The sequence below is a fragment of the Oncorhynchus tshawytscha genome, linkage group LG05 (assembly GCF_018296145.1).
Source record: "Oncorhynchus tshawytscha isolate Ot180627B linkage group LG05, Otsh_v2.0, whole genome shotgun sequence".
NCBI lineage: Eukaryota > Metazoa > Chordata > Actinopteri > Salmoniformes > Salmonidae > Oncorhynchus > Oncorhynchus tshawytscha.
This window is the reverse complement of record NC_056433.1, coordinates 25,850,953-25,866,366: the sequence shown is the minus strand read 5'-3', so window position 1 is coordinate 25,866,366 and position 15,414 is coordinate 25,850,953. Positions and strand designations below refer to the sequence as shown.

The 15,414-nt window shown below is 43.3% G+C and overlaps 1 protein-coding gene across 2 annotated transcripts in view; it reads left to right on the top strand.

Annotated features, from left to right (window-relative positions):
* Positions 1 to 15,414, top strand: part of LOC112250381 (protein dispatched homolog 1) — a 72,470-nt gene that overhangs the window by 37,449 nt on the left and 19,607 nt on the right. The window contains exons 1-2 of one of the 2 annotated variants that reach the window (XM_024420471.2): positions 8,264 to 8,493; positions 12,198 to 12,846. In XM_024420471.2, the coding sequence (XP_024276239.1) occupies positions 12,239 to 12,846 (608 nt within the window). In that variant the 5' untranslated portion in view covers positions 8,264 to 8,493; positions 12,198 to 12,238. Of the gene's footprint in view, positions 1 to 8,263; positions 8,494 to 12,197; positions 12,847 to 15,414 lie in introns of those variants that run through there. The other variant, XM_024420470.1, reaches the window with a different exon arrangement.

Genomic DNA, 15,414 nt, shown 5'->3' with positions numbered 1-15,414 from the left:
TAATGCACTGTTCTGTACTGGCCTTAAGGTGTATATTAGTATTATTACTTAGCCGTGAACAGATCCAATAACTGGGCCTGCACTTTACGTGTAAAAAACAAAATAACACAAGGGAACGAGGGGGGAAAGAGAGATGTGAAATGCTCTTTGTGTTCAAATGTCAACACATTTTTGTATTTTTCTTTTCTGGAGGAGCAGCTGCAGAGGCCTAATCCCCGTCTCACTGGTGTACTCCACTCTGTAGGGAGCATGACAGAGTCCAAATGCCAGCCACTCCACTCTGCCCTAACCCTCCTAGAACAAGTCCCATTAGTGGGGCTAATACACCCCCTCCTTCCCTACTCCGTCCCGGCCCCAGAAAGCCCACTTGTCCTTGGGCCGCTGAGTGAGATGACACAGGATGAAGTCACTCCATTTGTGTTGGCACAGAGACCGGACCGATGCCGGGCTGCCAAGAGTTCTTGGACACGTCTCGCTCTGGTGAGAGGGAGAGGAACCATAAGGTAGAGTTTGTGTCGCTGTACGGTGGGCCCACGTCCAGCATTACTTTTGCACAACCTGTGTTGAAAACCCCACTGAAATAAGACAATATTGTAAATTGAGGTGGTGATGTTATAGAATGCATGACACTGAAAGTTGGAAGAGGTTCCTGTTCATGTCTTCACTCCTAGTGTTGACATGCTGATGTGAGTCAAAGCCACTTATTGTATGTTATTGTTTTTGGATGTGTGTACGTTATTATCCATAATTCCAGTCATTTTGCGCTCTGACAGTATTTTGACAGTGGTATGTGATCTCACAGCGAGATTTTTCCTCTCTGTATCCGGTGCTGTGTGATTTACCTGCTGTGGAATCAGAGGGTCCCAGAGACATTTTACATCCTCGTCCCAAAAAGGTAGCTAGCGGAGGCCAGAGTTTGACAGACATCCTCCCACCCCCTATCCTTCCCCTCAGAGGCCGGAGAGGAGCTGCCCTGTCCTGTGTTTGTAGAGCAGGGGCTAGGGGGAAGTTTGACTCTGGAAAGCTTTGCCTGTGTTTGGGCAATTCCTCAAAGGCTTAGCCGACCTGATGAACAAATGCTACATTTGGGCTCCTCAAAGAGTCTCTTTCCATTACCCCCACCGGCAAACCCCAGCCTCCTCCTCCTCCCCGGTCAGCTGGACTGCCCTGTCTGTCTCAGCCCTTCGTTAGCATCTCAGCAAGCCCAAGATCAAACAACATGGACGGACTCCTTCCTTCCACTGTCACTCTGCTCTATCATTTGTAGTGCCAGTCTCAGTTTTCTAGTGCTCTGAGCGACCTAAACATAACATGTAAAGTGTTTGTCCCATGTTTCATGAGCTGAAATAAAATATGACAGAAATTTACCATACACACAAAAAGTTTATTTCCCTCAAGTTTTGTGCACAAATTTGTCAAGATAATCCATCCACCTGACAGGTGTGGCATATAAAACATCTGATTAAACAACATGATCCTTACACAGGTGCACCTTGTGCTGGGGACAATAAAAGGCCACACTAAAATGTGCAGTTTTGTCACCTGAAGTTGAGAGGGAGTGTGCAGGAATGTCCACCAGAGCTGTTGCCAGATAATTTTATATTCATTTCTCTACCATAAGCCTCCTCCAACATCATTTTAGAGAATTTGGCAGTATGTCCAACCAGCCTCACAACCGCAGACCACGTGTATGTAGTCATGTGGACGAACGGTTTTCTGATGTCAACATTGTGAACAGAGTGCCCCATGGTGGCGGTGGGGTTATGGTATAGGCAGGCATAAGCTATGGACAACCAACACAATTGCATTTTTATCGATAGCAATTTGAATGCACAAAAATACTGTGACGAGAACCTGAGGCACATTGTGAGGGCCATTTATTTTTAAAAAATAATAATTTTAAGATACAGTGCCTTTGGAAAGTATTCAGACCCCTTGACTTTTTCCACATTTTGTGATGTGGATTTTCTCATGTGAATATTGAAGTCACCAAAAATGTGTATATTATCTGCCATGACTACAAGGTCTGATTAGAAATTCAATGAACTCAGTGAGGAATGCTGTATGTGGCCCAGGAGGCCTGTAAACAGTAGCTATAAAAAGTGATTGTTCTGTCTCTGGCTGAGCCACTCAAGGACGTTCAGGAACTTGTCCTGAAGCCACTTTTACTTTGTCTTGGCTGTGTGCTTAGGGTCATTGTCCTGTTGAAAGGGGAACCTTCGCCCCAGTCTGAGGCCGTGAGCGCTCTAGAGCAGGTTTTCAACATTCAGTTCATCTTTCCCTCGATCTTGACTAGTCTCTCAGTCCCTGCAACTGGAAAAACATCCCCACCACATGATGCTGACACCACCATGCTACACCATAGGGATGGTGCCAGATTTCCTCCAGGCGTGACACTTGGCATTCAGGCCAAAGAATTCAATCTTGGTTTCATCAGACGAGATAATCTTGTTTCTCATGGTCTGAGAGTTTTTACGTGCCTTTTGGACAACAACAAGCATGCTGGCATGTGCCTTTTATGCGGAGTGGCTTCCGTCTGGCCACTCTACCATAAAAAGGCCTGATTGGTAGAGTGCTGCAGAGATGGTTGTCCTTCTGGAAGGTTCTCCCTTCTCCACAAAGGAGCTCTAGAGCTATTTCAGAGTGACTATCAGGTTCTTGGTCACCTCCCTGACCAAGCCCCTTCTCCACCGATTGCTCAGTTTGGCCAGTCGGGTAGCTATAGGAAGAGCCTGGGTGGTTCCAAACTTCTTCCATTTAAGAATGAGGCCACTGTGTTCTTAGGGACCTTCAATGCTGCAGAAATGTTTTGGTACCCTTCCCCAGATCTGTGCCTCAATCCTGTCTCGGAGCTCTACGGACAATTCCTTCAACCTCACAGCTTGGTTTTTGCTCTGACATGCACTGTCAACTGTGGGACCTTTCTATAGACAGCTGTGTGCCTTTCCAAATCATGTCCAATCAGTTGAATTTACCACAGGTGCACTCAAATCAAGTTGTAGAAACATCTCAAGGATGATCAATGGAAACAAGATGCACCTGAGCTCAATTTCGAGTCTCATAGCAAAGGGTCTGAATACTTATGTAGATGAGCTATTTCTGTTTTTATTTTTTAATACATTTGCTAAAATGTTCACTCTTCACTTTGAAATTATGGGGTATTGTGTGTGGATTGCTGTGTTTTTTAAAAATGTATTTAATACATTTTAGAATAAGGCTGTATTTTTAACAAAATGTGAAAAAAGTCCAGGGTTCTGAATACTTTCTGAAGGCACTGTATGTGACCAACAGATGCATATCTGTATTCCCAGTCATGTGAAATCTATAGATTAGGGCCTGATGAATTTGTTTCAATTGACTGATTTGCTCATAACAACTGTAACTCAGTAATATATATTTCCACACTATGAGGTTGAAATCATACTGTGACATTTTGAAAATTATGATAAAGACCTTTTAATGTAAGAGCTGTTTGAAAAGACTGCTTGAAATTTCAGCGTGTTTTGGTGGGATAGAGTTTTGGCCTGCCTGGTGGTGACATCACCCGGCAGTAAATTAGTTAATAGACCAATAAGAAAGAGAGTTCCAAACCTCTGCCAATAACAGCTAGTTTTCAGTTTTCCCCTCTCCAGACCACTCCCAGACAGTCCTAGCAAAATCCTTGTTTCAGAAAGGGCTCTTTGCTAAGAAGTAATATATATATATATATTTACCATTTTATCTGAAAACAATCACCGTAAGGTACTTGATTTGTACCCAGAAATAATTCAATATTGAGATAAATATAGTCATTTAAAAAAATATATAATTGTGTCATGACCAGAAGAGGAACTATACCGTGGCTCCTCTAGCACTTGAGGAGAAGAGGTGGAAAAGGGACTGAGGTGGAGAGAGAGAAAGCAGAAGGTGCACTGCCGCTGTATGCGAAAGGAGGACAAAGGCCCAGTCGCACTGCTCCAAAGCCCTGACACCATGTGAAATCCTTTGTAAAAACAACTGTATTAGAGGGCCTGCTTTTGTGCCAAAGGGCTTTATGAGGGTGGTTGTGGGGTGGGAGGTTACGTCCCAGTCCAAAGCTGGAGCAAGGCTGAAGAACAACCCACTGTTCTAAGAATCATTTCCCCTTGTCTTCCCAAACATACAAATCTAAGTTGTTTTGTCGGTTTGTGTTCTGGGATTGTCAAGTGTTTGGCCTAGTAATTCCTTGTGACCTAAAATAAGTTTCTTCTTGATCATCACAATAATAGGCCTATTCCATCCTGAGAGGACTTGAAAGGAAAGGACCAACCATTTATCAGCAAATAACAAAAATGTCATTTCATTGGCTCTGCCATCAGTCTATCAAGGAGCGGGACACTAATCCGGACACTTCTAAAAAATCCAGCTATGCCCTCAGACAAACCATCAAACAGGCAAAGCATCAACAACACATGTGCCATGCTGATCCTCAACACTGGGCCCCCTCAGGGGTGCGTGCTTAGTGCCATCTTGCACTCCCTGTTCACCCACGACTGTGTGGCCAAGCACGACTCCAACACTATCATTAAGTTTACTGACAACACAACAGTGGTAGGACTGATTGCTGACAACGATGAGACCGCTTATAGGGTGGAGGTCAGAGACTTGGCAGTGTGGTGCCAGGACAACAACCTCTCCCTCAATGTGAGCAAGACAAAAGAGCTGATCGTGGACAGCCCAGTACATCACTGGACCTATATACCAGGCGGTGTCAGAGGAAGGCCCAAATAATTGTCAAAGACTCCAGTCACCCAAGTCATAGACTGTTGTCTCTGATACCGCACGGCAAGCGGTACCGGAGCGCTAAGTCTAGGAACAAAAGGCTCCTTAACAGCTTCTACCCTCAAGCCATAAGACTGTCGAACAATGAATCAAATGGCCACCTGGACTATTTACATTTACCCCCCCCCCCTCCTTTGTTTTTACACTGCTGCTACTCGCTGTTTATTATCTATGCATAGTCACTTTACAAATGACCTCTAACCTGTACCCCCGAACATTGACTTGCTACCGGTACCCCCTGTATATAGCCTCGTTAATATTATGTCATTTACTTGTTACTTTTTTATTACATTTTTTACCCTTAGTTTATTTGGTAAATATTGTCTTAACTAACAATGCAGATCAAGAAATAGAGTTAAGGGTTTGTAATCATTTCACGGTAAGGTCTACACTTGTTATATTCGGTGCATATGACAAATACAAATTTGATTTGAGTATAGAACAGGTGCTTGTGATCTCATTTACACCTCCAAGCTGTCCATCAACACCTATAAGAGGAATGCAGATTAGCACTACGGCCATCCAGCTACATCACTCCACTATCTCTTTTATTTCAAGCCAAGATTTTTCCATCTTATTTTCATGTTTTTCTTCTCTTCCGGGAAGGAGGCAGGTCATATGGCTACAGCATGTGGCTGGATGTAGTTTAACTTTCTCCAGTAATTCCTTGCGCTTTTTCCGTGAATATCCAACTAGGCAACAAGGATTATTCAGCACCTTGACTATTCTTCTGTTATTGGTCATGGGGAGACTGGAGACGTGAGGCCTCAGTTAGTGCAGATACAGTTTAGTGAACTGTAATCATCTTAGATTTCTCTTTGGGTCTTGCCTGTCTCTGGCAGTAAGTCCTGGCTGTCCCTGCGGACTTGGGGAGAGTTAATTGGCGGGAGATTTCCATCCTTACTCTTGAGGTGTCAGAGGGGATTGGGTTTCCCTGGGTATTCCCAAATCCAGACACACAGAAGCCACAGAGCAATGTGAGCAATGCTGCAAGATGCTGCAAGATACTGATACTGCAACCCCTGCCCCCTCCCCCCATTACCACATGCAGGGGTTGCACAATGGGGTTGTAACATTACCTGACGGTTCCTGCCTGATTTCAGCTTTCATGATTGCCTATTAGGTCACCATAAATGTGCTTCCAAATCAAAAGCGAGTTGGATCATGTTTAATTTATAGCAGGAAGGCTTCGTGCAGTGCGTGTTTTTTCTCTCTTAGCTGTTTGATGTTTTATGTCCTTGGAATGTGCAAGAGGGAGCGGCTTTGGCTCTACCTTGGGCATTTGTGCTGCATTTTGTTTAAGCATAGGCTTAAATGTATTCTGCATCTGTGTAAACGCGAATGTGCATCTTTTGTATGGGATCATTCAGTTGTCTACAGTATTATTATTTTTTGATACCCTAGTACTTTCAACATTACTTTGACCCTTGCATTTAGGAAGAACAAGCTCCAATTGATCATGCTATTTTAAAACGTTATCACATTTCCATTGGCGCTCCAAATCTTAACAGGGAACAACCGTCTTACTCCAAGTCAATTCCTGTAAGAGTTTAGAAACAACTCTCTCCCTTCCTACTTCCCTCCATTTATTTTGTTGTTGGCTGACCCTGTCAGTTTGATGAGCTGTGGGTGATCATTGCTGGGACCAGTATGCTTTGATTACAGCTCCTTCCAGTTACTGTGCCCTTTGATGTGGTTTCCCTGCCGTCCAGGGCTGCAGCGGCCTGCCAGCTAGCCAGGCTCTTGTTATTTCAAAGGGGGAATCCTCGCTCGACTCGGATGGCCTGGGCTGACCAGGCACATGACCACCACAGGCATGGCTGGATACTGATACGCCAGGCTTTAGTGTGATAATCCTACCCACTCATGAGGTTTAATGGGGCTATAGGCACTGCCCTTTAACTGTAAAGCTGTTTATTCACACAGAGCTAACTAGCCTGTAATATAGCCTGTACTCAACTGTATATTAATAGGTGATAATCATGTTTGGTCACACGCACAAGCTTTCTTGTTGAATGGGACCTTTTTGGTTCTAAGTTATTTTTATAAATCACTTGTTATTTTCTATTTGTAGCCTATGTAATGTAGTGTAGGTCTACTGGATGTCTGCTTTGCAAGTAGGCCTACATTAGGCTATATTGTTATTGTTGGCTCGTATTCATTTAAACAGGGAAAGTGTTTGTCTAAAGATTTGTGTTGGATGTGGAGAAGTGCTGCTAGGGTAACATTACGATAGCACAGAATTGTAAATATATACTGTATAACACACCACAATGTACACAGCAGTTTACGATTCAATGAAAGTTGACTTGTGGTAAACGGTGTTAAACACAACTGTTCTAAACATAGAAAACCTAGGATACTTTCCATGTAGCCAGCACCCTACTGCAGTGCACTGCATATTATGGTGTGCTATATGAACTGTGTCCTGATGCTAGCAGACAGCTGAAATTAAAGCCAGGTATGACCTCTCTCTTCCCATGATTCCACGTGATGAAGAACCACTCCTGCTGAGCAGAATGCTCCGAGCACAAAAAGTTATTTTCCAAGAGTCTGGAAGATGAGCTCTTCCATTTTCATCTTGTGGGAAAGATTGTGATATTGCATGGTATAATGGAGATATGACAGGGGTGAAACAGTCCAAAGGATATGGTAATCACTTTGTTGTGTGGCCCAACTGTTGCTTGAGTTTGGATATTATCAGAAAGTCCACTGTGAGTTTTCAATCAAACCACTGTTATTTCAATGGGAATGGGCAGGGTGGAGAGGTCTATGAGGTAAAGGGGAGTATATTTTTAGGGGATTATTAAGTTATACACAACACAGCCAAAGGACTGAACATATCTAGTGTACAATCTTTAATTTGATGTGTGATGCCATGGATGGGGTCATAAAGAAGGGTTTTTAGGTCAAACTAAACAAAGAAGTGATTATTTCACGACTTAAGTAGTCTGACAGCTGATTTTATTGGTCAATTTCATTTGTAAACTTGATGTTGGGTCATTTTTCTCTCACATGTCCTCTGACTGGGAATTTGTGTAAAATGCATCTGGATGCCTAGATTCAATATGTTCCGTGATAGATGCGCGTTAATGGGTGCTTATCGCAATGTCCGATTGAGCCCATATGCAGCATTTACCGTGAGGATAGCGTTGCCCTTAAAAGGTGCATAGCGGACAAAGCACGATCGGATTGAATCTGGGATTTAGAAACCTCTCATTAATAGTCAGTGATTGACTGAATAACATTTTCATCCTAAAACAAGCTCATAATATTTTTTTTCATTTTCCTTCTGTGATAATGAAATAAGTTAGAGACTCATAACACTCAAATGTTAGTTGTTTGTGCTGTTTCCTAGTGGTGATGCACCTCCGTTCCTCCAGCTGTCGTGTGCTGCAGAGGCACTGATTGGGTTAAAAGTCTCAGAGCATCATAAACGTCCTATCAGTGGGCTAGTGCGCAGTCCCAGCCCACCGCCTACCCGAGACTGGGTGCATGTGTTTGTCATTCTGCCTGTCCGCTTCCCCGTTAGAAACTAACTTCTTTCGCTGCGACTTGTTGCTCTCTTTTTTTTTGGAGTGTTTTGTTGAACAAGTGGTGGATACTGTAAACCGAAGCCATTTTCGGTGAATATTTTAAACTTCGACGAGCACGAACGGACGCAAACATCCAGAGCTCCAACACTTCGATAAGGTATCAAACCTGTGAAACGGTGTACTTTTTATGTATCCGTTAAATGTCGACTATGGATTGATCCACTGAAAATACGGATGTGTTTATACCCCTTAATCTAAATGATTTAAATATATATGTGTCTGTTGTTCCTACTGTGTATGGTACTAAGGAGGGGTTTTATAATAATATACAGATAGCGGATTCCGTCTCCGCTGCTGCAAAGTATCGGAACGACATAATGAAAAGGGCAAGTGATGTTACGCCTAATGGGATGTCCCGGTCTTTTTCTGAACACCGGCGTAGCTTCCTCTCAGAATATTTGTTTTAAACGCTTTTTCTTCTCATTGTGTAGCCTACATAACTTTAGTTGATCAACATTATATTTGGTAGGCTAATAGGCCTATATGATCATACCGACATAACGGATAAGAGTCTTGTGTGACAGCAGCTTCGTATAAAAAGTACAAATATATGAAATGGGGGAAAAAATGGTGGTCATAGCTTACTTTTGAAGATTTAACAAAAACTGCGTTTGACAAAAATTATTTATGGTTTCCTATGTCATAATGGTGCAACATATTTACATTTCTTTTTAAATTCCTTATCTGTGGAGCAATGCATTATGTATAATAAACGATGGTTATTAATGTATACAATAGAAACAACACATTTCTTGTCTATCTTCATTTGAGCTTCACATTGATTTGTTTGCGGCATGAATTTATGATTACTACAGCAGACTAGTTTATTTACCCATTTTAACACGAGACACTACTAGCCTTGAGCAAGCCAACTTCATATAGGTATGTAAAACCCAGCTGTGGAAATGGGTCAAAGGGGCAGCCTTGTCAAAAGCTTCTCCGTCACTAGAATACGAATGCCACAGTCCTCATACATAGCCCTCTCAGGCATGTGCTTGTAGTTTCCAAGATGTTATTAGGCTGAAGTTATTAACTGTCTTGACTGAGTCCTCATAATTACCGTCAATTAGCTTTAATTGAAGGGATGAGGTACTTTGCCTCCTGCTGCATACCTGGTAGTTGCACAGGTCTCACCCCGTAATCATGAACTCAACTTGAAAGCAGAAAAACGCATCCCGTTATTCTCAGCCTTTCCAGTTTCCACAGACCTCATGTCGGTCAAACAGTGACTGTCACTTCGTAAAACCACTGCACTCAAAACCAAAATGAGTTTTCAGATCAGTGTTTGCAGATACACACTGAAAATAGGAGCTATAAATAGTTCATTGTTTATTAATAAAAAATGAAGGACATTTTGTCAGCGTTCATTTTTAGGGCATCCGTCCCACACTGATCGATCCGTTATTTCCTAAGGGCACAGTCCCCTGTTTGTGTCAGACTGCAGATTGGCCTAGATGTCTCACCTGGATGGCAACCCTCACTATTGGAACACACACAGCTTCCCGTTGAATTCCTGTGGCAGTGGAGCAATGTTGAAAGCAGATGTGTACTGGTAGAGGGATGCATTATTAGGTTGTGCAACTGATTATTTAGCCAAGAATAATCACAATTCCATTGACAAAGGTCCAGGCTACTTACATAAGTCTCTTTTTCATACTTTTTAATTGTTTCATTGCCAGCTTTTCAGCTTTAAAAAAAATCATTGTTCGTAACTTGTCATGTATGGTAGACTGAAAACGTAAACCTAGTTTCTGCTGCACTGCCTGCTATTCGGAGCTCTTCAGACAGAGGTTGAAGTTCTTCTCCCCCCCAATCCCACAGCTCCGACCCGACCTGGCTGTCAGTCTCATGTTACCCCCTCACTCATGTTGAGGCGTCGCAGAACACAATCATTCGCATTCACTGCGTCGCATGGCTGTTTCCCTGCATGGACATGACGTTTAGCCAAGTAGACTATATGATATATCCTAATGGGTGTCGGTTGAACACAAACACATTTAGTTTGCCATCAAAATATTTGATATCGCCTACGACTGTGTACTGTGTTTGCATGCTGTCTAACATAGAGGCAACCCGAACTTTGAGAAATGGGTCTGTAGTGAGTTTTTTTGGAGGGAAAGTTATTTGCAAGTCAGCTGGGTCATGAGTCAAGTTTGTTTTGACAGATATGTGAAGGTTTTTAAAAGCAAAATGTCTACAAGGCCTGTAAAATAAGGAAGCCTTAAAGGCCCATTGCAGCTGTTTTTATCTCCATATCAAACCATTTCTGGGTAACAATTAAGTACCTTACTGTCATTGTTTTCAATTAAAATGATCAAAAATAGCTTCTTACTAATGAGACATTTCTTAAGTAAGAATTTTGGGAGGACTGTCTGGGAGTGGTCTGAGTGGGGAGGGGAAAACTAGCTGTTATTAGCAGAGAGGTTTGGGAACTCTCTTATTGGTCTATTAGCTAATTGACCACCTAGTGATGTCACCAGACAGGCCAAAGCTCCATCCCACCAAAACAGGCTGAAATTTCAGGCGGTATTTTTAAACCGCTCTTACACTAAAAGGGCAATATCCTCATTTTCACAATTTCACAGTATTATTCCAACCTCCGTGTGGAAATGTATTTAAAACACAGGAAAATCAAATGTTTGACTGCCGTGGGCCTTTAAAATGTTGCATAGTTTATCAAATAGGAAAATCAAGGGGAATATAAACTACGTTCAGTAGATTTATTTTTAAGGCTATATGTTATCAGTTCTGATCTGGTAGTAATAGTTTATTGCTATGTTCAGGGGGATTTCTGCACCATAGTACATTTCCATCTACTAGTGCACTTCCATGTCTATCTCTGTCCTAGGCATGATGCGGATGAAGTAGACAGTATTGTGTGGGAACTAGTGAGAAGTCGTTTTTCCTCACAACCTCAGCCATTAGTCTTAAAGGGAGATGAGGTTCGCAGAGGACTCCCCTTCACAATAGACTGAGTGCGATTTATTCATCTGGGTTTACGTCAAGTCTGTTTCAGCGGGGGTTGGAGTTGGGCAACGTTCCAACTTCACAACCCACCACAACCGTGCATTACCTGTGAAAGGCAATTCACTGCTTTTGAAGTGTGTCAAGCGAATCATGGTTAAACCGCAGACATTCTTTTTTCCCCCTCTTACTCTAAAATGTCCCAACTGAAGGTATTTTACATTACACATTGACATAGCCTGAACATATTCTGTCATAGGGGCTGAAACTCTAGCATCATAAAGACTTGGAGACCTCTGTTTAATCTCTTTCTGTTGAAACCGTTTTATACATTTCATAATGTAGAGAGAGCGCAGGCTTCCCTGCAAACAGGCTGCCAATTCATACCCTGTCATATTCATACTTTATAAATCACACTTCAGACAAAAATGGCAATGAAGAAGAGAAATATGGTTAAAGTGACTAATATTTGCTGTTTAGCTATGAGTAAATCAATGAAGATTGATCCCTTGACTTTCGTCTCGCTTGTACCTGTTCCCAACCTATTCCTCGTCTAGAAAGAGCAAGGTAATAATCTGTTTTGCTAACCGTTCGTTGCATTCTGTTCAGATCTGAGTTTTGAGCGTGAACCCTTGTGCGTTTTACTCTCTCATTCTCTCCCCTTTGCCCACACGGTTCCCTGGGCTCAGGCGTCCACACGCTCTCCCCTTGCTGCTCCGCTCAGCTCATCAGCTCCGTGTGAATAGAGTCAATGTTCAACTGAACGTCAACATGGCTGGCTACAGTAAAGAGTTAACTATGCGCCTGTCTGCTTTTCCTCCCATTTTTTTTCTGCAGAGGAGTGGCAAACCCAGTGCCAGGCCGGCAGGAAGAGGACCATGGCCCTGAGCGACGCCAACGGTGATCTCCTGCTCCTCAGCAATGCCAGCCTGCCACCCAGCATTACCACGATGGCCAGTGGCACCGGCAGCCCAGCTTCCAGTGCCAGCCTCAGCAACACGGAAGGAGGGGACGTCAGCGTTGTTTCCACACCTAGAACACAGCAGAGGCATAGGCACCAACCAAGGCCAACGCCTCCACACAAGGAGCCCCAGCAGAGATCCAGAGTGAGTCTGGATGGGGGCGCTGTCAAGCAGAACGGCTCCCTTAGGGCCCCTTCCTCGTCCACCTCCTCTTCACACCTCACAGACTCTCAAAGGTTGGCCAAGCTCCTGCCCTCCACACTTTCCACCACCACCTCCCCCTCGCCGCCTCAGCCTCCTCCTCTGTCTCCACCTCCCCCGTGCTGCCACCGCTGCCCATTCCATCCCCCCTTGTGCTGCCACGGCAACCAGCAGGAGTGCCACATCTTCCAGACCCATGCTCCCGCCCTGCAACTGCACCCGGGCTCCTGCTCCTGCTGCCTGCAGGCCTCCCCTCCATCCCTCTGTTTACACCACCGCTGGCAGGAGCACCTCCAGAACCAGCCCAATGTGGCCGGCCTCAGGTACGTGTGTGATGACTGTGTGTGTGTGTGCCAGTTCGTGCTTCTCTCTGCCATGGGGTGGCCTCAGGCATATCTCTATTACCTGCCTCTCCAACAGAAGCCCTTTCATTGCATTTCCCTTCCGAATGGGTGGTGACTGAATGCTTACTAACATGTCACAGTTAGGGTATGTTAGTGAAAACTTTAAGTTTACCAGTAACCTGCAGAATTTGATGGCAGCTGTGAATAAAGACAATAGTTGCAGAGTGAATTGAAAATGCCATTGTTGATTAGATGCTTTTTTCATTAATTAGGCTTTTTTTCCTTCTTGAACCAGATGGACACTGAATAATATGGACACGGATATAAAAAATGAATACATTATACAGTACCAGTCAAGTTTGAACACACCTACTCATTCAAGGGTTTTTCTTTCTTTTTACTATTTTCTACATTGTAGAATATTAATGAAGACATCAAAACTATGAAATAACACATATGGAGTCATGTAGTAACCATAAGTGTTAAACAAATCAAAATATATTTAGCCACCCTTTGCCTTGATAACAGCTTTGCACACTCTTGGCATTCTCTCAACCAGCTTCATGAGGTAGTCACATGGAATGCATTTCAATGTAAAGGTGTGCCTTGTTAAAAGTTCATTTGTTTAGTTTCTTTCCTTCCTAATACGTTTGAGCCAATCAGTTGTGTTGTGACAAGATACGGGTGGTATACAGAAGATAGCCCTATGTGGTAAAAGACGAAGTCCATATTATGAAAAGAACAGCTCAAATAAGCAAAGAGAAACGACAGTCCATCATTACTTTAAGACACGAAGGTCAGTCAATCTGCAACATTTCAAGAACTTTGAAAGTGCTGTTGCAAAAACCTGCAAGCGCAATGATGAAACTGGCTCTCATGAGGACCACCACAGGAAAGCAAGACACAGAGTTACCTCTGCTGCAGAGGATAAGTTCTTTAGAGTTACCAGCCTCAGAAATTGCAGCCCAAGTAAATGCATCAAAATTCAAGTAACAGACACATCTCAACATCAACTGTTCAGAGAAGACTGTGATTCAGGCCTTCATGGTCAAATTGCTGCAAAGAAACCACTACTAGTGGACACCAATAAGAAGAAGAGACTTGCCTGGGCCAAGAAACACGAGCAATGGACATTTAACCGGTGGAAATCTGTCCTTTTGGTCTGAGTTCAAATTTGAGATTTTTGGATACAATCGCTGTGTCTTTGTGAAACGCAGAGTAGGTGAACAGATGATCTCTGCATGTGTGGTTTCCACCGTGAAGCATGGAGGAGGTGTGGGGGTGCTTTGTTGGTGACATTGTCTGTGTTTTATTTAGAATGTAAAGCACACTTTACCAGCATGGCTACCACAGCATTCTGCAGCGATATGCCATCTCATCTGGTTTGCGCTTAGTGGGACTATCATTTGTTTTTCAACAGGACAATGACCCAAAACACACCTTCAGGCTGTTTAAGGGCTATTTGACCAAGGAGAGTGATGGAGTGCTGGTTGAGAGTGTTTAAATCTGTCAAGGCAAAGGGTGGCTACTTTGAAGAATCTTAAATCTAAAATATATTTTGATTTGTTTAACACTTTTTAAAAGTTTTTTGATTACTACATGATTCCATGTGTTATTTCATAGTTTTGATGTCTTCACTAATTCTTCTACAGTGTAGAAATGAAGAAAAACCCTTGAATGAGTAGGTGTCCAAACTTTTGACTGATACTCTGTGTGTGTGTGTGTGTGTGTGAGATATAAATACGCTGCATGTATCTCCTGGTGAGACACATGTAGCGTATTAATCCACCCATTGTAAAATTACTGTTATATATATGAGAGAAATTATTCAGTTATAAATTACAAACATTACGGTAGCATACCACCCTAGTCACAGTGTTTAGCGATAATGTTATGGGTGATATGCAGTACCATATGTACATACATGTAACTGGAGCCTTGACTTTTTCCACAGTTATGCTTCAGAGGAATGTGTTTTGAGTCAACTGTATATAGGGCAGGTTTTAAATTCTGATAGCAAATGTTGACAATTGTTTCAGATATTTTACTATGATTACATTAAATTGTCATTTTTTTCATTACACCATGCCAGTCATTCAACTGCTTGCATGCCACAGCATTGGACCCTGTATTGAGAAATCAATACATAGTTTTAAATGCCTTCCTTTCTCTTCTCACACTCTTCTAAATTCAGCTATATAATCCCTCTGCCTGCCTGTTGTCCCAGTCCTGAATGTTCTGCTATGTGGAGGTCCAGGTTGTTGTCCTCGGGAGATAACCTGTAGGCCCAGGGGTCAGCTAAGCCAGCAGATGCAGGGAGGAGGAGGGGTCAGCCAGCCAGGCACCCAGGGAGCACAATACCAGCCCCAGAGCCACCGCCCTCCCTGCACCCCCAAGCCCCAATGAAAGAGAGCTTTGAGAGCCCCAGGGGATACAGGGCCGCTGTCCTTCCCCAGGCCCCAGCCCGTCCAGTCAATCCACAGGGAATGTCCCCCTGGCCTCTCCCAAGCCTCCCCTCTCTCATCGGCTCTGAGGCTTTTCTAGGAG